The following is a 26,582-nucleotide window of genomic DNA, read 5'->3' on the forward strand; positions in this document are numbered from 1 at the left end:
GCTCTTTCTCATTTTAAGGTTTGGCTTGCCCAAATGGAGAATCAAGCAAGTCAAAAGGTATCTTTTCTCAGGGACTGACAATGGAGGTGAGTTTATAGCATTTGAGGATTTTCTAGCTTCAAAAGGCATACAACGACAAACCACCATACCCTACACTCCTCAGCAGAATGGTGTGGTTGAAAGAAAGAATAGAACGGTGAAAGAAATGGCCCACTCCCTCTTACATCATGCGAAGCTACCTTCCTCCTTTTGGGGTGAGGCTATAGCTACTTCAGTTTATCTTCTCAATCGCTCTCTTACGAAAGCAGTGGACGGCATGACTCCAGAGGAGGCTTTCACAGGCCACAAGCCTACTGTTTCTCATTTTCATGTCGTTGGTTGTGTTGCTCATGTGCATGTGCCTTCTTCTAAGAGGAGGACTCTTGATGCTAAGTCCAAACCTATGATATTCACAGGATATGCTTCTCGCTCCAAAGGGTTCCGTTTTTGGGATCCTTCTCGCTCCAAAGGGTTCCGTTTTTGGGATCCTTCTCGTGAGGATATTGTTCTTTCACGTGATGCCATCTTTGATGAGCATGTTTTTGGTCTTGAATGAGTTACCACCTTCTACATCTCTCTCAGATTCATTTCCATCTCTTGAGCTTGGGCCTCTCTCATTCCCTACAGTCTCATCCTCATCTACACCATCAGTTCCTACTTCATCTCCTTCATCCATTTCGATTGCGACACCTACTACTTCATTGGATTCTACACGAACTTCTGGTCCTCCAAAATGGGTTCGCTCTCTACTTCAGGATTCAGGTATATCACTTTCAGATGCTCAACAATCTACTACATGTGTCTTACGTACACGCCCTTCAGTAAATATTGCCTTGATGTCTCATATTAGTGATGTGTTTGAGCCTGAAATGGTTAAGGAAGCTCTTTCCTTACCACATTGGTGTGAAGCAATGCAAGCAGAGATTTCTTCTATTGAATCTAATAACACATGGCAGTTAGTTCCACGACCTTCACATAAAAAGGTCATTGGTGTTAAGTGGATTTTCAAAGTCAAGTTTCATTGTGATGGTACTCTTAATAAGTACAAGGCACGCCTTGTTGCTAAAGGTTATGCTCAAAAAGAAGGTGAAGACTTTGATGAAACTTTTGCTCCTACTGCCAGATATTCTACTATTCGTGTTGTTTTTGCTCTTGCTTTCTCACTATGCCTGGCCTATATATCAAATGGATGTTAAATCTGCCTTCTTGAATGGAGATTTAGAGGAGGAAGTTTATGTGGAACAACCTTAAGGTTTTATTGCACAGGGTCATGAACATCATGTGTATTTATTACAGAAAGCTCTTTATGGTCTTAAGCAAGCTCCTCGAGCTTGGTATCAGAAGATTGACAAGTTTTCTCCTTTCTCTACATTTTGAGAGGACTCATGCAGATCCTAATCTTTATGTGCTTATTGTGGATGATGATATATGCATTCTTGTGCTTTATGTGGATGATTTGACACTCACTGGCTCTAATTTGGATCTACTCAAATAGGCTCAAACTCAACTCACAACATCATTTGCCATGATTGATCTTGGACTACTCCACTATTTTCTTGGTTTAGAAGTGTGGCAATTTGCTTCTGGCATCTTTCTTTGTCAAAAGAAGCATGCTTTAAGGTTGCTTGAGAAATATGGCATGCATGATTGTGCATCACTCACGTGTCCCATGGATCCTAATTCCAAATTATCCAAAGATGATGATTCTACAGAGTATTGCCAACTTATTGGTTCTCTACTTTATTTGGTTAACACTCGTCCAGATCTCTCCTATGCTATGAGTATTCTCAGCCAATTCTCTTCATAGCCTCGTCGATCTCATTGGCAGGTAGCTTTGAGGGTTCTTTGATATCTTCATGGAACTCTTGAGTATGGCATTTCTTATGCAGGTGGAGATACACTTATTGGTTACTCAGATTCTGATTGGGCAGGGTGTATTGATACTAGGCGTTCCATGTCAGGCTATTGTTTTATGCTTGGTAAATGACTTGTTTCTTGGAAATGTCAAAAGCAATGAAATACTTCTTCTTCATCGACCGAAGCAGAGTACAAGTCATATCTTGATGCCACTTCTGAAGCACTTTGGCTTCAGCAAATTCTGAATCACCTTGGATGTTCATCTACTCCGACACTCATCTACTCCGACACTCATCTACTCAGATTCACAGAATGCTATTGCTTTAGCCAAAAATCCAGTTATTCGAGGACGATCCAAACACATTGATGTTCATTTTCATTTTGTTCGTGATTGGATTTTTGAAGGTCGCATTCAGCTTGAGTATTGTCCTACCAAAGATAATGTTGCTGATTTGTTTACTAAGCCTCTTCCTCGACCTACCTTGGATTATCTTCTTTAGCGCGTTGGCGTTGGTCCTCCCATCTGGACATGAAGAGGAGGTGTTGGATAGGTGTCATCTCCAGATGGTGTCACGCTAGTGGCACACTCTTTAGCCTCTAGGCTTTTTTGGGATTTATAGCATTCATTTCCATTTTTCCGTATTTACACACATTTTTGGGTGGAGGAACTTTCCTATATATATGAGGCATTATAGTTCATTTCTAATCAAGTTGGCTAGTGGTTCATTGATGAGTTCTTGAGTACATTGTCTCTTCTCTCATCTCTTCTTTCTCACAAGCTTCACGTCAAGCATTGTCTTCACCTGAACAGTGTATGATTGTTGTGAAGCTACAACTTCCGCCTCCTGTTTATGGAAGTTGTAGCTTCACGACAAGCATTGTCTTCACTAGAAGAATGACCCCATCTAAAGTGTGAAAGCGCATTGATCGTGAGAATGGAAGCCTCAAGGGGTGTCAAATCCTCAATCTCTACCAATCCAATTGCTTGGACTCCTTACAATTTAATCTCACGCGAGTGGGAGGCTAGAAAGCTTTCTCTCCCCACCTACACTATATCTCTCTCAATCTCCATAACTAGCTAATCACAAGACAAGAATCATGCAAGCATCAAGCTCTCAACATGCACACACACACATACTGACACAATCATGTAAGCATGCTAATAAGACTCATAGCCATAGACATGCAAGATATGGAAACAAGAAAGAGATAAGAAATCACAAAACAAATCAAGTAGAGAAGCTCTCCAAGCTAGAGCTCAGTAAGTCACTTTTATACAAGTGGGATTTTTGGGCTAGTTGCTCACACTTATTGGATGCCCAAAACATGTCCTCTCATTACATACACAAGCTTTATATGCTTGGCTTTCATTACATACACAAACCTTATATTGTTGGCTTTCATTGTAAAGATGGGCCTTTGGTCATATAACATCTAAGCTAGGGTGGGGATTACAAAGAGTGTATGCAAAAGGAGTAACAATGTGTCATAGAAAGACACACCAAGCAGAATCACCCATTCTAAAAGGTGGTGGTAAATGCTTTTAGGATAAAAGTTGAAGGAACCATCAGTGACCAGAACTAATATAAACACTAAGAAATGTTTGTTGTGTGGAAAAAGATCATTTGAACAAATGAAAGTTTCTACTCTCTTGTTTGGCTAGTACAAGAGGATGAGAAATAGGTGTTTAAAGGTTTTGCTAAAACGAATGATTGACATTTCAATGTATGTTGAAGTTAGGTGTTGATAACATGTTACTTTGACCTTTACAAAAAGGGCTAAGAAGTGTTTGTTGTATGGAAAAATATCATTAGAACAAATGGAAGTCTCTTATCTCTTGTTTGGCTAGTACAAGAGGATGAGAAATAGGTGTTTAAAGGTTTTGCTAACAAATGATTGACATTTCAATTATGTATGTTGAAGTTGGGTGTTGATAACATGTTACTTTGACCTTTGCAAAAAGGTCAAAGTAAAGAGATTAGCAAAAAACGAGCTCAACATATTTATCTTTAATGCTATTTAGTGGAGTTTAAATATTTATAAGTCATATGGATGCTTGTTGATGAACTAAATAAGGAAAACACTAGCGCCTTTTGATTTGTCAACAGAAGTTCATGTGACTACTTTTGAAAGGATCAAAACGTATGGTCGTTGTAGAATCAAGCATCAAAGAAAGAGTAGCAAATTACAAAAGCAAGAAAAAACATTAAGGAAAGAGCTTTGTAGGAGCTTAAAGAAGTCCTAAAAGTTCACACTTTTGTGATGGTATGCTAAATAGAGCTAGAAAGACCACTATTGATTTTTTTAAATATTGCCCATAGGCTTGGTTCTTAAGAATGAAAAGCCACAACCTACATGTTTTTATAGGAATAATATATTTAGCATGTGTTGTTGGGGTTAAAGAGCAGATTACATGGTTAAGTATAAGGCTGCTTGTTATGTGAGGTGGTTTTTTAGTAACATGAAGTAGAGAGCTCTTTGTAGCATGTGTTGCATAGGAGCGTAGAGACTAGAGATAAACATAAGTTGAATTTGGTCCTTTTTTGTAGAAAAGGGCCATTTTGAAAATGTTGAAAGAAGCATTTATTTTAATGAGCAATTTAAAGGGTTGTGCATGAGGCTTCTTTTCAATCCTATTAATTTATTGTAGTTCCCAAGGAGGAAAAGGTTGGGAATTAGAGCTCAAACATTTCAATGTACGAAGATGACTTGAGGTTTTTACACAAATGGCCCACCCATCCCATGGGTGAGTGCTTAGATGAAAGGATTACAAGTCATTTACCAATGCATGAGGAAAATGTCCCATGGGATGAAGGCCTTTAGAAATTGCTTTATACAAGAAATGACGACATTATTCAATATGCCATGGCTCTTTGGAAGGAAAAGCCTTTTGGTTGCGCATTCCATGGCCACATGCGTATTGAGCACTTTCACAAAGGGCACATGCCCATGAAGAAGGTGCGATGTGGTGTCTAAAGTCAAGATGCCTAGCATGACATGCCTTTAAACGAGATGGCAGATGGGTATCATCCTTTCCATGTTGTTTGGCATGCCTCATCATACATGAACATGTCTATGCTTAAACACTCCGTGAATTGCACATCCAATGCATTCCTTTTCTTCTAGAAAGGTTATAGAAGCCTATCACGGAAAACAAGTAGCATGCACCTAGTTGTTTTTGTGAAAGGAATGGGTCCACAACTACCCACATGGGACAAATTGACTGTGAAACCCATGGGACAGGCAATATTTAAGTCCACCCGACCTTGAACTCCAAATTGCACAAGAGTGTGCCCTCTGTGAAGCGATCCCTAGCATGTGCTTCATTCATACAAGCATATCCATTATTTAAAGGGTGGGTGGAATTCAACTAGAGAAATTTAACCAAGGTGGCAAACAAAATAGTGTCATGGTGGAAAGCCATGTGACCTTAAGGTGAGGTGGTTGAGGCTTTATGAGAGAGAGAGAGAGAGAGAGAGAGAGAGGGGAGGGGAGGGGAGAGAGAGAGAGAGAGAGAGTGAATAATTGAATAATAAATGGAATTAGTAGAAATGTGAATTAATTAATTTATGACCTAGCTACATGATTTTAAGCCCCAATTAATTACCTAGCTACATGATTTTAAGCCCCAATTATTATTTTTATTAACCATTTGTGACCATGTAAATGAACATGGCTAAAGGAGCAAAAGTCGTGCTTCTCTCTCTCTCTCTCTCTCTCTCGTGTATCTTAATATATACTATCTTTACCTTCAGATTCATCAGATCTGCCTTTCCTTCCGCGCTTCTAAGCTCCTAGAGTTGGGCAGTAACGTGCAGATCCTCTCTCTCTCTCTGATCTTGCAGGCACGCGCGTGTGGGCGCTTTGATCCCCTCGGCAGAATCTTAGCAGAGCAGGGAGCAAAAAAAAGCAGGAAAATTTAAACAAGCCCCTCTGATTTTTGTTGTGCGCTTGTGGGTTTGCAACACAAATTTCTTTCTCTGAATTCCTGAGCTTTCTTCTGGGCGCTGGAATTCTCACCAAACGCTGCAAAATAAAAGGCCCTGTTTCCGGTCGCTGCAGAACTCCCAATCTTACACAACAGTACCCCTTTTCTTAATTCTCCAATGTCTTACCCAATTTTTTTTGAGCTTTCTTAATCTTTACAGAATTCTGCTCTCTTTGATCCACCAGTATTCGCAGTTTCCACTATTTTCTGTTTTTTTTTTCACATAAATCGATCAGTAGAATTTGTTTCGCTCAAAAAATCTCATTTTCTCCCCTCTCAATTTCCACAAAAAAGCCTCATATTTTTAAACCCGAAGGCGCATTTTCTACCTTTTTTTCCCACACAAAAACCCTCCAGTTTCTGGTCACATTTTTCACCGCCACAAAAAGAAGAAGAATAAAAGGGGGAAAAGAAAAAGCCCTCGGATTTGACAGCGCATTAGAGGCTTGGTTGCCCTCATTTTTCACGCCTTTAGGCTCTGTTTTTGATGTTAATTACCCAACTCTACCCTAACCCTACCCTATGCTTCTCAACGCAAATGCTTCCTCTTAGCTGCTAACCCTATTTTCCCACACATTTCTGCTCTCTCTCTCTCTCTCTCTCTCTCTCCCCCCCCCGCGTCTTTTTTCACCAAGAACAGTACCCCTAGCATACAGTATCCACTTTGAACCATTCCTCTTCCCCTAATTTATTCAAAGCCTTTCTTTGTCAATAAAATATCACTTTCCCTGCACACTTTGGGAAAGGGATCTGCAAATAAGGGGCACTGTAGAAAGAAAGTTTCTAGCCTTCATATAAAAGTGAAATGGGGACCTAGCTGGCCGTATATCCTTGGCAAACCCATCCCCTAATGAAAGCTCTCCACTTAAGTTTTGAGCATATGGTAGCTTTTTAAGAAGGCTTTGGAGTTGGGTCTTTGAGGGCAGTTCCGTTTAGGGCTTTGAGCCTCAGAGAGACTAAAACAAGGCCTAGAACAAGGCCCAACAAGAAGGCTTAACTAGCCTTTAAAAGGAGGCTCCGAAAGCCCCTAAAGAAGGCCTAACAAGGGCCAAATGAAGGCTTAACAAAGCCTAAAAGGCTTAAATGATAAGTAAACACTTGAGATGATCTGAACGTTCATCAGCTGCATCCAAGTGCAGGGAGCAACATTGGATCTTAACTTTCAATCTCTTCAGAAAAGCTAAGTAGTGGGCATCAAAATATTCAGCCCCTATAGGGTACTTATTGTGTCCCTCTTTAAAACCCACAAAGAAGCATCATAAAGGGAAGCCTGGATGTGCACCTCTAATGTGTACTTATTTACATTTCACCATCAGCACCTAAAATAAGACGTAACTATAAAGTGGGCTATGTGAATGCCACTTCAGCTGAGTCCTTACATTGAATTGAGAAGAGGATCAAAACCCTGCATTTAAGGTGAGAGGATCTTTCAAGTACAGGTATATTATCAAATGACAACCATGGCAGCCGGGACGCCCAGCATCGGCTCCCCACCTGTCCAGGTTACCCATCAGGAATTAGACGACAATAAAAAGCGGCTGCGAGTAAAGAATGTCACCTGGGCAACTCAAGACAAGTTGAATCAGGTTGGTTCATCTTTTTGCTTGAGTGTGGAATTTATTGAGCTTGTGTACAAGATGAAAGCCAAACTTTAATGTTTGGTTACTCATGCACAGTATTTTTGATTGGCTTTTGTCCACCATAATAAAGCTCATTGTTTGATTGCATAGTGTCCCACCACAGCAAGGCTATATTATGTGGTTGCTTAACGTCCACCATAACATAGTATGTTGCTGTAGCCATCCGTTTTTTAATGCTGAAAAGGTTGTCTTTTTTGTTCTTTTAATGGCTTTGTTGGAAAGTCCTTTGGATTTCTTGGTGCCACCTACAGTTATAGTTTGGGGTCCAATTTCTGTCAAGCTTAGACTTATATGTCTATCTAAAACAATTCTGTTCATGATGGGCATTTAGAGCTTTTACTATGATGTCAAATTTCACTATCTCCGCGTGGTTTTTATGAATAAACAAGTATGCTTGAAGTGGGTACTTATAGACCATGTTAATCAGAGAAGGCTTAGAAGTTCAATACTTGTTAATGCTAGTCCTAGTTTTGAGATTACCAACCATTGAAACCCCCACGAAGTAGAAGTCACAAACTGATGCTCTATGTGCATGCACTCTTTTCATCATTTGAGGTTGATCTTATAAAGCTGGATGCTCTATTTAGTAACAAAAGCCTCAGGAACGTGGTGGTGTACATGCATTTATGGACAACCAGGTGAGTCACTTAGTATGCTTTCAGAGCTGACAGTTGAAAGCTTTCATCAATGACACACATCATCAGGACTTGCATGGTATGCAAACATTGCCTTCTGTGCGTATGGAGAATCTGAAAATGAAACATGGACAAAAAGTTTGCCATACACGTGGGCTTTTCGGAAAGCCTAAGAAATATCTTAGACTTTGATGAATGAGGGAATAGATGATTTGTGCAAATGATGCCTAACACTTATATAGGCCTTGGGAGAGCAGGTCGGCCAAAAGAAGGGCTGTCGGCCTGTTTGTATGTCCATGACTTGCTGGAAATCAGCATTTAAGTGCTGTCTCATGTTCACACGTGGCCTTGATGCTGTTCATGCTGCCGATTGTGCCCATACTGCTGCCGACTGCTCATAAGACCTTGTAATAACCTTGTTAATGCCCTAAATGCTGTCTAAACCAGGGAATATACTGAATATGCTGAGTTTTATGCCATGGCACGGGTGTGCACGTTGTGACAACTACATGTGTACATCAATAGAATCTTTTAGGGAGTTATTTGTCGCATGTCGTGACCCCATTGTGAGCCCTAGTCCAAGGACATGTCAGGCACGAGCTACATAAGTCACATCTGAAGCCTTAGATGTCGGTATGTGTCACTTAACCCACTTAGAGAACAAAGCATGTTGGTCATACTAGTATAGGACTCTATAACAAGCATTAGGCATCATAGGCATAGGCTCAGCCTTAGGTGAGCTACCTAAGGGTTGCCCGAGAGCCACAAAGGGGTAGCAAGGGCCAGCCATGGGCCTTAGACCCAATTGGTGAGCCTATAGGCGAGTTGGCTAGCATGGTTAGCATAGAGAGACCAATCGGCCAGCAGACAAAGACCCGCAGTTGCACACACATGAAAGCGCTTGCATAAATGTCATTTTTAGCATGTTGTGGGCATATCATCCCTTGGAACCATTGATTCTTGGCAAAGCCTATATAGGCTTTTGGACACCCAATCATGCTGGCTGACTGCTGTCGGCCAGCTCCAATAGACATGAAATGCTATTAAAGCTGCCGACCAGCCCTGAATGCTTTGAAATCTTGGCCGACCTGGTCTTGATCCATGGGGATCCATTCTGGTGTCCTCCTGTGCCCTGCTCATGCCCTAAGTTGTTTGTTTAAGCTGTTTCCCACAAGGGATTAGCTTGGTATTAAGCATGCCCATGACCCTTGATACCTTTTGATATCTCTTATGATCTTTTATGACCTTTATGACATTACACCCTAGATGTTCAGCTTTCTTTCTCTATCCAAGCTAATCAAGGCTAATCCAAGTTAATCTAGATGTAGCTTTCTCTTAGATGGCCTCTTGCTTCTCTAGTGGCTCCCAGAGTCTCTCCATCTCTTGCTCCTTATTCACCATATCTTGTTGCAGGGCCACCTCCAAATGGACAGCCAGCTGAGATTCGGGAGAAGCACTTACTTGAGATGGTAATTGGTTTGCAACCCTTTAAGAGTCACTCACATGTGAAGGTGAATGGTTAGCCATCCTTAATTAACTCCATTAATAGCTACTTAGCACAAGAGAGGACTTTTTCCACCACAATGGGACAACATCCTCGGCTCTGATGCAGCGGATTAAGAGCCCTAAACTTGTGGTTAAATAACTATTAATGAGAATAACGCCGAACAACGCTTAACCAATTCACGCAACACAAATTAAGCATAGTACACCACACTAGGGCCGGAACGGTTAGGAATTCTTTATTCCAATAATGAATTTGGGTACAAGGTAGAGGGTGATTAGATTTCCAAATACAATATAAAATCCAAGAAAATTGTTACCCTCGGCCCAAGCCACTAAGCAAGGGAATGGAATCCTCCAATGTTGGTATGGGTGTAGCACTGTAGCAACACGCGCAACATCACCTGTACAAGGTTCAACGACCTCATCAGGTTCAATGGAATGCCTCCTAATGTGAAAGTTTATCCAGTTTTTCATGTGAGTAGACTCAAAAAGAAACTTGGGCCTGAGGATAACGTTGGTACACCTTGTAACTATTTGGCCCTCCTAGCTGTGTTTCACATGATGAAACACATGCTGGGATGCATGGACAGGTTGATGAACGCATGGGAACATGGATCATGAAGTTGGCTCAAGAAAAAGCACTAGTTTTGGACAAAAAGTAGGAAAGCCTTTCTGGCAAAAAGCGGGGCTCTCCCCAAGTATAAAAAGGAACCTTGAGCCTCTCTTTTGGCATAAAGGTTGTGAAGAGCAAGGTTTTTCATCACCATCCTCCTCATCAGTCCATTGCCACCAGCTCCGGCCAACTCCGCCGCTGTCGCCAATACTGCCGCGAGCACCGCCCTCAGCCGCCAGCGTTGCCCCATGTATTCTTCAGCTTTTCGGGCAGAGATTCGATTCCAGGTTTAGAAATCCGCCATCCGGGATAAGGATTCCATCGCCAACTTGGAGTTTGCTTTCTTGAGGATTTCCTATAGATTGGGTATTGAGTGTACTTGGACTTGGACTTGGATTTGGATATTGGATCTGGTACTAGCCTGGTGAGAGACTCTTGTGGTCATCCTTGCGGTGTGCTCAGCATCAGAGATCTTGTACCTCGACATCGACTCAGATTTCTTCATCGACATATTTGTTTGATATTGTATTCACTGATTGTATTAGTTGAGGCTCGGAAAAGCCCATGGATTGTTCGTGAATAAATTCCTGAAAGGGGGCAGGGCTTGTTCCTCGCTTAATGTGGTGTTTTGTGCAAAGTTCCCTAATCTCTCTCTCTCTCTCTCTCTCTCTCTATATATATATATATATATATATATATATATCTTTATCTCTTGGATACGTTGAGTCTGTCACGGCACGCCCCGCTAGGCTTACAGTGGTATCAGAGCAGGATTGCTCTTGAAAAAACTTTCTTGGGGTGACAAAGCCATGTCGAGAGCAAAGGGAGACCAAGGGCCTAGAGAGGGGAACAACTACGAGGCCAATACAGGACTTCAAGATGGGAATCAAGGCCGTCAATCTATTTCTCATGAAACTGTGGCCATGACATCACAGCAAAGTACTAAGATTTTCAGCAGTTTAGACAGTTTATTCAAGATGAAGAATTCCTTGCTTGGAGAGCCAAGAAGGAACAAAACTAAAGAAGGGCTTGAATGTTTGAAGATTTCATCAAGGATCGAGTCACCGAAGCTGAAGGAGTTGAAGCTACTAAAGCCTATCTTCGGACCAAAGGAGTCACCATTGTAGAAGGATCTAGAGCTACCTGGTCTATTTCTCGTGGAGGAAATAGGGAGGCTATTCCTAGGCTTGCTTTCTCAGGTGCAGCTTCTTCGGCACAGGTAATGGAAAGGAAGGCAAAGGAGCCTTCATCAATCGGCAAGATGGACTTCAAGCCGGGAGAAAAGAGCGTCAAGTTTGATGCTTTTTTATGGAAAGTGGGACACTTAGAAAGCTTTATCCTTTGTCAAGCAATTTGATGCTGCTTTCGAAAGAGTGCACAGAGCTGAAGCAAGATAAGCACTAGTGTGCTGATCTTAGATGTGCAAGAGAGAGAGAGAGAGAGAGAGATATGAAGCAACTATGCTGAATATACTACAATGAAGCAATCCCGAGCAAGAGACAAACTAGTCTCATAAGTGAGGGATACAAAAGGTGACTAAGCTATATGGAAAGTGAAGAGGCTAGCCCGCCTATATATAGGTCATGAGGGCTGGCCGACTGGACAAGTAGGAGCTGGCTGACTGGAGATAAGTCACTCGGCTTAGGAAAAATACCAGGAAAATAGGGGTGGCCAGCCCACAACCAAGGGCGATAAAAGGGATCAAAAGGGGACACCATACATGAGCAGAATTTGGGGATGAATATGGTAACACCCCCTCTCAACACCAGATGCTGAACAAATTCAGAGAAGCCGAAGAAGTCATCCTCTGTCAAAGACATTAGAATGCAGCAACAACAGGTACCAGGAAAGCTCCACAAGCAATCTCCTCAGCATCTTAGCTACAAAAACAATAGCACAAGCTGCTAGGTACATTGCTTCTCTAGAAGAAAACAACCATGTAGGCTGTGTCGTGCTGCATCAAATATCAGTGCCAAACCCAAATGTAAACACAGTGCCACAGAAAACCCTAGAAGCTTACAGTTCCAAGAAGAAAATACCCTCAGAAGAAGTAGAGTCTATTTGCTCCAGCTTTGTACCAAGAGTAGAGGTGGACAACACCCGGAAATCCTCCTGTAGCAAAAAACGCAGAAGCTTCTGTCAACTGTACCTGTGTAATATGCAGCGGAAGTCTTTGTATTGGAGGATCCTGTCACACAAATGCTCACACCGTCTTCTGTATCTTGAGTTTCATGAGTTTAGCAATCCACTTTAATACTTCAAACTTTAAATAGATGAGAGAGAGATATATGAGAACTGTACACTAGATTGGGTCCCAAATTACCCACTGAAGGGCCCTCTATCCCGAAAACGAGATAGTATTTGCTTTATTACTTTAGAGAGAATGACTGTGGACTAAAAGAATTCATTAGGTTGGATCTGCTCCTCGCTGAAGCTCCCGCTCTCCCCCCGCCTGCACACCCTTCCCCATACTAACCCACGCGTCCTTCCCCCCCTCCCCCCCCCCGCCTGCCCATGTGCCCCCCCTCCGCCTTGCTCTCTTGCGTTGAAGCGCCCGCCCCCATCTGCTCGCCATCGCGCCCCCCTCCCCTCTTCAGCGCCCCGTCCCTCCCTCCGCCAGCCCTCTCTTTCCCCCCACCCCTCCTTTCGCGCTGCTTCCGCCCCCCCCCCCCCCCCCCCCCCCCTAGGGTTTTTTCTTCGCCGCCTTACCCCCCCCCCCTTCTTTCTGGTTTTTCCGCCCCCTGGGGGTTCTTTCCTTTTTTAACCTTCCGCCTTCCCCCTCTGCCCTTTGTGTGCAGCTCGGTCTTGCAGGTCTCTCCGCATTCGCTCCGCCTTCGCCATAGCTTCAGACTCTGATGGAGGCTCCTCTCGCCCCACCTCAGAGGGACTCTTCCGCAGCCCCCTCGCCCGCCCCTGAGGATACCCCCATCAGGCATTCTCTTTCGCCACCCAGAAGAGGAAGCGAGCCTCGCCGCCGCAGAGGTGGAACGCCTCTAGGCACATTCCACCATCTGCCGTATAGTCGGCACTCGCCCCAGCAGAGGGGAGATCCGGGATCTTCTCCAGGCCCGCCTTCTTGCAGATGTGGGCAAGATCTTGGACGTTCAGCTACTGGGCCGTGGACACTACCAGATCGAGTTCGAGACTGCCTAGAGCGTGGCCCAGGTCCTAGCCATGAGTCCCCTTGACATCAGGGGCGCTCGGGCATTCTTCAGACCTTGGCAGCATGGCTTTGACCCAGCAGCGGCCGAGCAGGGAGAGCGCCTTTTCCATGTTACAGTTTGCTTCCCTGGACTCCGACGCGAGTACCTTCCGCTCCTTTCGAGGCTAGGAGCACTGGTGGGCTCGGTGCTCGAGACTGGCCCCACTGCAGCTTCAGTGGTGGCTAGAGCAGCTAGGCTACCTTCGGTCAGAGTTTTGGTTCCTGACATCTCCCTTCCGAAGGTCATTCAGCAACCTAGGATAGGGGGGGATGGATTGATCAGAGAGTGGAGTTCTCGGGGCTCCCGAACCAGTGCTTTATTTGCTGACAGGTCGGCCACCTGGCCAAGGCCTGCCCTCGCGGGAGACCCCGACCTTCACCCCGCAGCAGCAGGCCCCTGATGGCCCGCCCACAGATGCGGCTCGGCAGGCAGCCTCCGGGACACTTGCTCAGCCCACAGAGACCTCGGAGTGGCAGCCTACAGGGGCGCCGTCGAGGGAGACAGCCACAGCAGCATGCCCAGAGACTGATGCAGCAGCAGCCACAGTCTCAGCATCACTGGGTTCTCGTGAGGAACAGCTTTGCTCCCCTCCAGGAGGAGACCCCAGCGTTGACTGAGGACCAGGAGATGCCAGCACCCCCTCCTTCGCCCCCACCCCCACTCCCCCTCCCTCGTCCCCCGTCCCGCCTCGCTTCCACCTTCGCCTCCTCCCGTCCACGCTCCGGTTTCGGCAGCGGCTCCTTCCCCACTCCCTTCTCCCCCCCCTCCCTCCCCCCCGCTCGCCTCAGCTCCTTGGGAGGCCCTGGCAGTCCCCTGGCGTTCACTTGCAGTGCGGAGGGCTCTGAGCACTGACCTTGCTCGAGCACCGCAGAGGAGACTTACCATGCCGATTCGGGCTTCACGGATATCCTCTATCCGCAGTCGGCTGAGTCGTCTCGACACTAGACAGCGCTCGGAGGCTTTTGATTACTCCTTCACACGGCTTTTTGGAGTAGAGGGCCCCCATGAGCCAGCACCCATCAGAGTTCATGTAGTGATACCTCCGGCCTGCGGGGAGGAGGCACTTGATTCAGCGGTGGCCTTCTCATTCCCTCTCTGTGGCCCACGCGACGGGGAGTGGACTCTGGAGCTCTCTCTTAGCACTTTAAAGACTTAGGCAGTTGATTTTTCGCACCATGTGAGCGATTTGGAGGTGACAGATGTGATAGGCCGACTATGGGAGTTGGCTCATTTTTTCATTGATCCCGGGAGTGTGGATGTCTCAGGGATTCGACATTTGGTCGTTCGCATAGTGGCAGACTTAGCACGCGACCCTGGATATGTATGCATACACGAGGTTGCTCTGTCTGAGCGGGAGGCAGTCGCCATGGGACACAGCCACTGGCGCCTGATTCGAGATTCTTGCAGCACACCGGGTGGGCAGATTCGTAGCCGCTCGGATGGGGACTATTCTCCATCCAAGCCGCTTGCGAAGGCCCGTCGTACGGCTGAGACAGCATCCACCTCAGCAGGTCATCCATGAGGATCATCTCATGGAATGTACAGGGCCTTGGCGGCGCACATTATATACGTTATCGTGGTTGCTTGAGGCAGGAGCTTCAGAGATGCCTGGTTGGGGGCAGTATTGATATTTTGATGATGCAGGAGCACCATTTGGGTGAGAGCAAGATCCGGAGATATGGTTCGGTGATGCCTGGTAGATGGGACACCTTTTGGTCTGCAGGGTTTGGCCCCTTGGGTGGGCAGGGAGGAGTATGTATGGTCATTGCGGATGTATGGCGGCAGGCCATTGTGGATCGCGGGATCATTGTGCCTGGTAGAGCACATTATGTCATCTGAGGACGCATGATGAGCTCTTTGGCGTGCTCAATGTCTATGCGCCTAACCATGCTAGTGCTAGAGCAGAGTTCTGGACCCAGGTTATGGATGCATTGCCAGAGGCCGCACATTGGTGTGTCGGGGGAGACGTCAACATGCTTGAGGACCCGGCCGATAGGGTGGGAGGCAGTCATGTTACAGTGCACGGTACGGAGCTTGCAGCTTGGGAGCGATTTTGCATGACACTGAGGATCACTGATGCATGGCAGCATGAGGCCTTCTCCCGCTCTCAGGACAGTCTTAGTTTCTCTTGGTCGGATCGCCGGCAGGGAGGGACTAATCTATCACGGATTGATCGCTTTTATGTGGGCGACAGGTTAGGGGAGCGAGGGGGCTCCGTTGGCATTCTCGCTGGCACCTCTTTCTCAGACCATGCGCCAGTTATCTTGACACTTGAGGAGAGGACACGGGAGACCAGCTTGCAGTTGAGGATCCCAGAGAGGGTACTTACAGATCCTAGTCTCGCTGAGGACATTGAGAGGATATGGCATGATAGTCAGAGCTCTGACCAAGATGCAGCAGGCCAGTGTGCCCAGGGACTCATCGAGCTCAGCTCTTTTTTGCACGCTGCAGCCTTGACACGGCTGGGAGAGGCTCGCGAGCGGGAGCGTCGGCTGAGACGTAGCCTTGCTTCGCTTCAGCTGCCTTCAGGAGCAGCAGCCTACATGTGAGTGGGTGGCGTCCCAGCTGAGCCAGGCACGTCAGGAGGTTAGAGAGGCAGAGGAGCAGAGACATGAGTTTTACTATCGCCGCCAGGCCTCTCAGTGGACGCAGCTTGGTGATAGAGTGACTGGGGAGTTTTTTGAGATTATTGGGTCCCGCCATATACTCGAGCAGGAGTCCGCCAGCTTGGGATGCTTCTCGATTTTGAGAAGGCATACGATAGAGTTGATTGGGGTTTCTTAGAGGGCACTATGCTTCGCCTGGGCTTTGAGCCAGGTTGGATTCGAGGGGTGGCGGCTCTATATTCCACAGCTCGTAGCCAGGTGCTGATTGCAGGAGGACGGGGGCCGAGTTTTGAGTTGACCAGATCAGTCCGTCAGGGGTGTCCTCTGGTCCCGTTTCTTTTTCTCTTCTTTGCTGAGGCTATGAGCATGTATCTGACGGTAGAGGAGGTTGGTTGGAGAGGACTCCAGCTCCCAGTTCGGGGGGAGGACCTGCTCGATGCTGAGTTTGCTGATGACACGGGTTTATTTTTGCATGGCCAGGAGGCCAATCTTCAGCGGGCAGAGTAGTCGCTCCAGGTTTTTAGTGCAGCTTCGGGAGCATTGATCAATTGGCGCAAGACAGTGGCCTTTTAGATCAGTAGCGCTCCCACTCCGGCATGGAGCCCAGACCCGGGTTTTAGATGGATTCCTCCTGGCATAGCAGTGCGATATTTGGGATGCCAGATTGGACTAGATTTGTCACCTGAGCAGCAGATTGCCCCGGTTCTTCTGAGCATTTGGAAGAAGCTTTTGTATTGGAGTACAACTCGGCTATCCTTGGTTGGGAGGGTGGTGGTGGCAAATCAGGTGCTTTTAGCGACCATGTGGTACATTACGTCTTGCTGGATCTTCTCGAGCTCTTGTATCAGCCAGGTACAGAGGCTGATCAGGAACTTTCTTTGGTCTGGGCGGGATGGCCAGCTAGCCCGCGCAAAGGTTGCTTGGGCAGTTATTACACTTCCGATGGCTCAGGGAGGCTTGGGCATTATAGATCCAGTTGATTAGAGTAGAGCCTTATTGGGGAAGCTTATTGTTCGGGGGCTGCTTCCAGGCGCTGAGCCTTGGAAAGAGCTTCTTTTGCAGCGGTTGCAGGCTCAGGCTCCCCCAGCAGGGGGCACTTGGGCACCAGAGATACGATGGATCTTCATAGAGATGAGGAGGACAGGCCTCAGTAGAGGATGGGAGGACAGATTTGCCTTGAGCATCCCGAGAGCTTGGGAGTTGCTGAGACCGGGGCTCTCTCAGAGACCTCCTTCTTGTGATGAGGAGCGGGCCAGACAGCCACTCATCTGGAGCCTAGCGGTTCGCACAGAGCAGGGTCATATGCTGGGTTCTCGGCCTCGTCTAGCCTGGGGACCATTGGCGGCCGGCAGGCCCAGCACGCAGTTTTGGAGACTGGCAGGCCTTTTGCAGTCTCCCAGAGGAGATCCAGGTGGAGAGGCTGAGTCACTTCAGAGGGGGGTTGATTATGAGGGATGACATTCAAGAGGCACTCACAGAGGAGTGGTTCACGCCTCTCGAGCCCGTGGCCCCACGGTGGGTGGGAGCCTTTACACAGTTGGAGATCCTGATTGCTGTCAGAGCTTGCACTGAGGATGGCAGATGCCTCTACTATGAGATCCAGGATGAGGGCAGACTTCAGAGAGTGGAGGTGGAGTCGCCTTTGGTTGCAGAGTGCATCTTTCAGAGGATATGGGTAGTGGCCGCCGCTTCTCGAAAGTGGCATATTGACCAAGACCCTGCAGATGTGGACTCTGATTGGCGCATATGGGCATATGCAGCGTGCCCCTTGGCCCGGCTCCAGTGGGACCCTGGCGAGTACGAGTGGCATGATCCTTATGCATCCCTTGAGGCCACAGAGATCACCTTTTTCCAGTATACTGTTCGGTTGGGGCGACATATTTTGACGGCGAGGAGGATGGTCTCTCCAGCTACATCGGGGCACTGGCGGCTACAGGGACTCTCACAGGAGTTTCTGGAGGATTTTTGGACCAGGCTCTGGGCTAGTCGACAAGCATGTAGGATATCAACTTTCCAGTGGCTGGTCGCCCACAGGGGCTCTGCAGTTGGCACCTGGCTTGTCTACAGCGGTCTTCTGGTGGCCTGCGTCCGATGCGGCCACCCTATGGAGACACAGAGACATTGCCTATGGGACTGCCCTCAGGCGTAGCAGATTTGGCTGCGGATGCTGCGCATTCTGGCCCCCCTCTCCGGAGGGTATGTATACGTGGGGTGCCGCTGCTTGGTCGGGCCTGCTATGGGCTATGAGACAGAGCAGGACAGCCAGGCCATTAGATTCATTAGGGGCCAGCCTCGCCTTGTTCCTTCACCAGATTTCTCGTCCGCCGGCTGGACACAGGAGAGGGATTTACGATGGGAGCTCCTCAGCAGCTTCACCATCTGGTTCACCTGGAGGGCCCGGTGTTTCAGGGCCTTTGAGGGGAGACTGGAGCCACCAGCAGAGACTGTTCGAGGGATTTGGCAGGAGTTGATCCACACCCTGCGAGGACAGTATGACCGCATCCGGGGCGACTCGGATGAGGCGATCTTGCGGCGCCAGGCCTTTCACACCACTTGGCGCAGCGGCCCCTTCTATACCCTACACGCGGGGTCCCCCCGTTGGCACTACAGGCCACCCGTTTGGGTTTCCCCCCCTCCTATTGTATGATATAGCCTCTCAATTCTTTGTATTGATACTTGTACTTGTCAGCACCTAGGGAGAGTCTCCCTGGCTGCCTAGCTCTATTCTCTGCTCTGTTTTCTTATGAGCAGAGAGGATCTTTTGTAGCCCTACGGGCGTTTTTATATAACTAATGAAAGGATCTTTTCTCAGAAAAAAAAAAAGAATGACCGTGGACTGTAAATAAGCCAAACGCAAGATCTCGGAGGATTGGAAGTGTAAAGCTTTTATAGCTTTATTAACATGATTAAGACTTAATTAATGAACATAAGACAAATACTGCAGGAAAAGACTGAGTTGTTTGCATTGAGACAGGGGCCTTTCTTAAATAGAGGCCGAAAGGGTACCAGTGAAGAGACACATCCCATTGGTGTGCAGTTGAGGAAGATAAATGACCGGACCCTGGCGTTGACACGATCCCACATCTGTGCCTGTACCTCGCAGTCCTTCTTCATTGATTGTAACTCCCCTTCCTCTGCTTCCGGCCGTGGAACCCCTTCTCTTCCCGAACAGTCCCTAACAGTCCACCAATCAGCAACGTAACAATCCCCCTCTTGCTCAAAAAACTCCCAAGATCTTTCAAGAGCCTAGGGCTCTGATACCATGTCAAAATATGCAGCGGAGATGATAACAAAATCTGAGATCACAAGAGCAAGTAGAGTGCAGAAAATAGATAGCACAAGAGGAGGAGAGAGATAGGCGTGTAACTCTTCTCTATACACAAGATCCCGCAATGAAAACAAAATAAAATAGGTGGGGGGCCATGGGGCCATTTTATATGGCCCCATGAGTGCAATCGGTCAGTAGATGGACAACCGACTGGACATGAAATGCCCACAATCAGAAAAAACATCAGTCGGCCAGCATAGAGTCGGCCCTCACACGTGTGCAGTCGGCCAGCAACAAAGAGCAACTGGGACTGCCTGTGACCAGTCGGCCAGCATGTGGTACAGCCGACAGGTCCTACACTGCCTCCCACACCCTGGAAAAATAGGGAAAAATGGGGGAAAAATACGGGGAGTGAGGAAAAATGATAAAACACCTACAAAGGGCGAGCACACCCACAATAGAGGCCCTAGTGTCTGATAAAGACAGGAGATGACTTCTAACAATTGTATCTCTATGTGCTTGGTTCGGGCATGGAAGACCGGGTTCTGAGCAATAGCTATACAGCTCTGGTTATCGCACTGGATGACCGGTTCCTTTTGTGGAAACCCAATCTCGCCAAGTAACCTCTGCAGCCACACAACCTCACAAGCAGCACCACAAGCAGCTCGGTACTCTACCTCTGAAGAAGACAAGGCAATAGTTGGCTGTCTCTTGCTGCTCCAAGAAATAGCTCCTGAGCCAAGGGTAAATCTGTAGCCCGATGTAGATCTCCTCATGTCTGGATCTCCTCCCTAATCTGAGTCACTCCAACCTTGGAGTCTGACTTGGTCCTTCGTTCCTCCTCCAACAACATTGAAGAGTCCAAGATCCTTCGTACCCTACAGATACCGCAAGATCCACAATCCTGCGTCCCAAAGAGTCTTCAAAGGTTTCTGCAATCCCAAAAAGAAATGGAGTAAGCCTAAGTTGGTCATCTCAAACTCCTTTGACAAGGCAGCCTTCATCACAACTACATGCTCCACATGACTGCTAGTGAGAATAAGATCATCCACATAAAGGATAATCAAAGTGATCATACCGCGTTCTCGAAAGAGATACAAGTTAGGATCTGCAACAACTGATCTCTGAAAACCTTTCCGTAGAAATAAGAAATCAATCTTCTGATTCCAAGCCCTGGGAGCTTACTTAAGACCATACAAGGCCTTCCATAACTTGTAACCCATCCCCTTTGATCCCGGAACCTCAAAGCATGGAGGTTGCTCAACATACACCTCCTCCTGCAAGTCACTATTAAGGAACGTAGATTTTACATCCATCTGATACACCGGCCACGACTGAGAAGAGGGAAGGGCAAGAACTGTCCGAATCGTGGTCATCCTCGCTGTCGGTGCAAAGGTATCCTCATAGTCGATGCCAGGCCGCTGAGCATAGCCCTTAGCCACAAGGCTAGTCTTGTGGTTGTCCACCGACCCATTAGACGTATCTCCAACCTTGGGCTCAATCTCTACAACTGACTGAGGCTAGCTAGCTGGAACAATAGCTTGGGAATCATCCTCATACTCATCTGGTTCTCCAAGAAGTGGTGGCTCATCAACAGTGGAAGCTGAGTTCTATTCCACAAATACAAGCTGCTTCTGGAACTTCGAGTCAAGCTTCCCCCTCTGCTTCTTTGGAATGTGAACATAGGCATCACTCCCAAAACATGGAAATGGGAGACATTTGGTTTCTTGCTAAAATAAGCCTCATATGGAGTCATCTTTGGTACTGAAGTCGTCGGAGAGGGTATGGACAGCCGAAGCCTAGCCTCTCTCCAAAGTGGACGAGGAAGATCATGATGCTCCAGCATTGTCCTCGCCATCTCCATCACAGTACGGTTCTTACGCTCAACTACTTCATTCTCTGAAGGCAATCTTGTACTGGCCAGCTCCCGCTTGATACCATGTTTCATATGAAACTGCAAAAAAGCATTAGAAGAAAACTCTCCTTCTTTGTCAGCCCGAAGAGTCTTCACCTACAATCCAGACTCCTCCCCCACCATAACATGCCACTCCTTGAACCGAACAAAGGCTTGGTCCTTCTGGGAAAGAAAATAAATCGATGTAAACCTGCTACAATCATCCACAAGTAGCATAAAGTACAAAGAACCTCCCAAAGATGGGATTTGCATAGGTCTACACAAGTCAGTGTGTACCAACTCCAAAGGTTTCGAAGCCCGCCTAGTAGCCTGCTTCGAAAAAGATTCCTTGTGCTACTTACCACGAATGCAAGAACTACAATGTTCTTGCCTGTTGCCAACATTTGGCAAGCCATCCACCATTTGGTCCTGGAAAGCCTGCCGTCGCGTATCCACATTCAAGTGGCCAAAACGCAAATGCCACAAATCACCGAGCTGAGTATCTGTCAGAGAAGAGAGCGCTGAGAGTTTGTAGATAAACTCCACTTGTATGCCACCCTTGCAAACCTCATGCACTGACAAAAGATGAAAACCAAGAGATGGGACATAAAGAACCCGGGAGGAATGCTTCCCTCCTTTGCCATCGGGAATAATCTCCAACGTGCCCTCACTATGAATCGGGATAGTGGATTTGTCACCAATGAGGATGTGACATGTCTGCCGTTGAAGATCTTGTAATAACTCTCGGGAAGGAGCCATGTGCTTGGAAGCACCACTATCGAAAGCTAAATACTGAGTTGTCAGATGATACAACAAAGTTATGGTCATGTCCTTTGAAGATATCTCCTTCCAGCCTGAAGAACCTCCTGCTGAAAAGCCTAGAGTTTGAGGATGTGCTCCCGCATCATCGAAGACTTTGTAGGATTCATCACTCGTATCTGCTCTTCCAAGGAAATCCGCTTCATGGGTGATACCTTGTTATACAGAGAAGCCAAGTGCTGCCAAATCCATCGGGTCAGCGTCATGTGTTTGATATGATTAATCACTTGGGGTGTGCAATTAAGGAAGATGAAAGAACACACACGGGCATTGACATGATCCCATAACTGTGCTTGAGCCTCCCGTTCTTTCCTAGAAGGTAAAAGCTCCCTGTCCTCCAACTTTGGCCGTGGAACACCAACCACAATGAAATCAGCCAAGTCATAAGACTCCAAGACAGACTCCATCATTACCTTCTAAATGCCATAGTTGGTCCCGTCCAATTGTCGATCCACCGGGAATGTGGGGAGAGTGGGGATCTTCACATGCTTCTCAGCCATCTCAAGCAAATCTGTCATCTCAAGAGTTCACAAGGTCTTGTGAAGGGAGCGTGGGTGGGAAAAAAATGAAGAAGCAGCTGCAAACACTATGCAAGGTGGTTGTCCAACAACGATGGCCACCTTCTACCCGTTCTCCAAGTCCCGAACAGCCCAAGAATTCTCCAATCAGCACCAAAAAACAGCAAACCCTCAAACTCTCACTGTCTCCAAGCTTCAAGTCACCTGGGGCTTTGATACCATGTATGATGTCGGAATGCACATTGGAAAATGAGACAACTGCCATGAGAAAGAAAACGCATAAGTGTAGAGAGAGAGAGAAGCTGTATAAACTCTGCTATATACAACAAGATCCGGTACAAAAAACTGGTGTGGGGGGCAGCCAAGCATATATACTATCTAGGGCAGGCAGTCGTGGGCACATCTGGGCCGACAGCCCCAGATGTGCCCACGACTGAGAAACACCAGTCAGCCAGCAGTTTATCAGTTGGCCAGCTCTTGACAAAGTCGGCCAACATCATAGGACGAGTCGGCCAGAAACAGACAGCCCCCACGACCAGAAAAAACAGGGAAGAACATGGAAAAATGAGTAAAAAGGAGAACACCTGGGCGAGCACACACTCACAACAGATGCCCTCACTGAGTAATATGGTACAGACAGGAGATGACTGCTAACAGTTTTGGCATTATAGTGTGTGAAATAGTCCCAAGCCCTTCCAAAAGTCAACGGAGAGCTTTGAAAATCTGGTGTTCTGATGGAAAATGGCAAGCGGGCTTTGAAGTAGTAAAGATTGGACTCTCCTCTTTGGAAGCTAAACCCAGAATTGTTGTTTATAAGTGTAAACTCTCTGTCTGTTTTTGCATGTTAAGACAGTATTTAGATCTGACTTTGGGTGGTGATAAGCTGAACTCTTAATGTGCCTGGGTTCCAGGTCCGCTTGTTTGCAGCAGAGGATGCACCTTCTTTGTCAGGATTGGTGTTGCAAGACCTCTTGGAGGCCAAAAAGACCAAATTTATGCACGCATTGATTCCGGTTTCTGCAGATGATTTGCCTCCAGGGTTTGAGGGTGTTGCTACGAAGCGTGCAAGGCTTGATACGACTGCTATTCTTGCGATGGCTGCACAGATAACTTGGCGGTCTCCTGAAAGGGTGGGTGATGTTGCAACGTGGGGTCAAACACTTACATTCACTCAAGTGTGTATGGAACACTTTTTTTGAAACCATCCTGTAAACATTTTGCAGTTTTTGTATGATCCATCATGGCAAGTTGCAGTGGGCAATGAAAGTTCTGAAGTAACTGCACAGGGGCAGCGAGAAGTTAGGGTGTTAGAGGCCATCTATCCTCGCCCTTCAGCAATCCCCCCTAGGTCTTTGTTTCTTTGCTCTCTTCTTGATAGATTGTAGCCAAAGAAGACATAAGTTACCACCTGAGGTGTGCTGACTTACACTCACAAAATTTCTGTTTTGCAGCTCAACGGAGCTACAAGAAGCTCCACCAGAATCTGAAGAATCGCAAGTCCCTCAAATACCTCTGATACCAATAGAAGATGAAGAGGATGGAACGGAGGAGGATAATATTTCAGGTACTTAAGTTTCACAGAACTTGTATTCTCTATTATCTTGGGAATAGAACAGAATACCCAAGGTTTCATGTCGTCTTGAAACTTGTCACGGGAATGCGCAATGTGTACACGTGCAGGAGGCGCTGGAGCTAGCAAGTCTGTCTCCTCTCCCTGTAGAGAGTTCATGTTGGGGGATAAAGCCACTGTGGATCATCCCCCCGGTTATTCTCCACCGAAGGATGCTCAGAATTTGTCTCTGGGAGGCCAATCAAGAGGTTTATCGGGTCCATCTTCAGCAGTAGGCCAATTTAATCCTGACTTGACTGCAACCTTCTTTAAAAATGCAGACCCCGATGTTGCGGCTGCAGCGGCGGCAGCGTATGCCGTCGTAAAAGCTAAAGAGAGTGGCGCTTTAATAGATCATGACCTCCTTATCAAAATTTTAAGCAACCCTCTTTTGATTGAAACCTTGACGGCCTCTAATCCAAGTTTAAGGAACCAATTTGGAGATGCTTTTTCAAACATGTCTTCGAATAGAGAGAGTGCTAATGGAAATGGTGTCAAAATGAAAATTGAATCATTTGGTGAAGGCTCTTACATTGGTGCTGCAGGCTCTTTGAGCTCTCATACTATGCAAGGAAGGCAAAGATATGATTCATCAGAAGGGAAGGTTGTGCTGGGGCTGCAAGGAAGCCCGATAACACAGGTGTGGGGTCTTAATGCTGCTAACTCCCAGGGTAGGGGTTTCCCGGCTCATGAGCAACTGAGTGCAACAAAGGGGATGTTGGGACAAGTCAAGGGAGCTTTCGGAACTGCTGGTCCCCCAGGGCGCTTGTACCCCCTGCCCCGCCAAGACATCTCAAGAGAACTCATCCAGCAACATGGCATGGCTGGGATGATCGCTAATGAAGCTCAATCAAGGCAAAATGCTGCACCAATGGCTTTTGATGAAGCTAAACTGGGGCATGATTTAGAACGGTATCGACCAACCACCGTTCCAGGATTGAAGGGACAGCCATGGTTGGGAAACAGTCCAAGTGTTCCATCTGCTGCTGCTGTCTCAAGAAACAATCAAGGTCCGCAAGATAGGTCTGCTGGCACAAAGATCAGAAGGCAGTGCTTCTTTTTTAATACACCAAGAGGCTGCCGTAATGGCATTTACTGCAACTTTTTGCATGAGACAGCCCCTGAAAAGCCTCATCTTGAGAGGACAAATCCGGACGCAGTCCAACAGGTGAAAACTGCCAAAGTGGACACTGCAGACACAGAAGCTAGGTGAGATCTGCATGGTGAAATCTTTCAAACCGGCTGGATATGATCAGAAGTTTTTGTTGTACTTTCTTCTATGTAATGGTGAGGATATGAAAACAATGTGGATTGTCATTCTTCGAATGTTCATTGCTTTGAAGACTTTGCTGGCAGCCCATGAGTTTTTGAGTGCAGAAAAGAAGCTGTGAGATGGCTTGTGTGAGGGGCATTTGAAGATCTATTCATGTGCATGTTGGGGATGTCGATCTTGTGCGTGACCACACCATCTTGATGAAGTGGTACAATGGAGGTTTTGGACAATCATAAGCTACAATGAAGCTGTACACAAGCTGGCCATATGATCCTCAAAAAGCTATGTGCCTGCATTTGATTCCATCAGGTGGGCATGAAGCACTCGAATATGCAAAGTGCCATAATGCTAATCCCATCTTCAGTCTCAAGGCAGAGAATAGAGTAATAAAAGCATGCAATTTTAAGCAAGATCTAGCTTGTGCTTGTGATGGCACCCCCTTAAAATTAAACATTCTTAAATTGAGGCATAATGATAAAATCTGAACATACTTAGCTAAGTGGTGGAGTTAATAGTAAATAAGGCAAGTGGTTGTTAATACCCTACATGGGTCCTTAACAAAAGACATGATGGCACGTAGACACCGCGCCTTCCAAATATAACAAGAGTGTGATTGGTTCGTGTAATTTTGTAAGTTTCCAAACTTATAAGCAGAAACTTGCTAATGCTTAAGCAAAAAATGCATAAAATACAGCTACACTGTCAAAGAGTGAACTCAATTCTTCTAAAATATACATGGGTCAATTGCCCCTCTTTGATGCCTGTTGCAAATTTATAATATTGTTGGGTTGTGATAGCCTTGTTATGTAGGCAACAATGAGGTGAAAAATTGAATGCTTGCTTGTGGTTGTACCATGTGGCACCTCCAAAAAAGCATGAAAAGCTAGGAGTTTGTTTAAATTAGATTTTATATAAAAGGGGAGATTTTTCAAAAAGATTTTTACAAAGAAACTTAACTTGTGTCTCTATAGTGATGGTTGCAGTTCTACTATGAACTGAATCAGCTTGTTGTCTCTAATGCTCAGTGCCATAGTTGCTTTCTTTCCGACCTCTAATTCTTTAGCAACTTCAACTACCTTGTTGTTCATGCTAATTAGGTCCAAATCCATCCTTT

The 26,582-nt window shown here is 46.5% G+C and overlaps 1 protein-coding gene across 2 annotated transcripts; it reads left to right on the forward strand.

Moving 5' to 3' along the window:
* The first annotated feature begins 6,317 nt into the window (after positions 1–6,317).
* LOC147638048 (zinc finger CCCH domain-containing protein 6-like) lies at positions 6,318–26,198 on the forward strand. 2 transcript variants are annotated; one of them, XM_086797858.1, is made up of 5 exons: positions 6,318–7,470; positions 23,498–23,716; positions 23,810–23,934; positions 24,038–24,150; positions 24,267–26,198. In XM_086797858.1, exons 1-5 carry the CDS (start codon positions 7,336–7,338, stop codon positions 25,406–25,408), a joined length of 1,734 nt encoding a protein of 577 aa, XP_086653984.1. In that variant the 5' UTR covers positions 6,318–7,335; the 3' UTR covers positions 25,409–26,198. The 2 variants fall into 2 exon arrangements, with proteins under 2 accessions (XP_086653984.1, XP_086653986.1); XM_086797860.1 differs by having other exon boundaries at positions 7,202–7,470; positions 24,741–25,554.
* The last annotated feature ends 384 nt before the right edge of the window (positions 26,199–26,582 follow it).

Source organism: Cibotium barometz, chromosome 5 (genome assembly GCF_041138505.1).
Source record: "Cibotium barometz isolate CiBa-2024 chromosome 5, ASM4113850v1, whole genome shotgun sequence".
Lineage (NCBI taxonomy): Eukaryota > Viridiplantae > Streptophyta > Polypodiopsida > Cyatheales > Cibotiaceae > Cibotium > Cibotium barometz.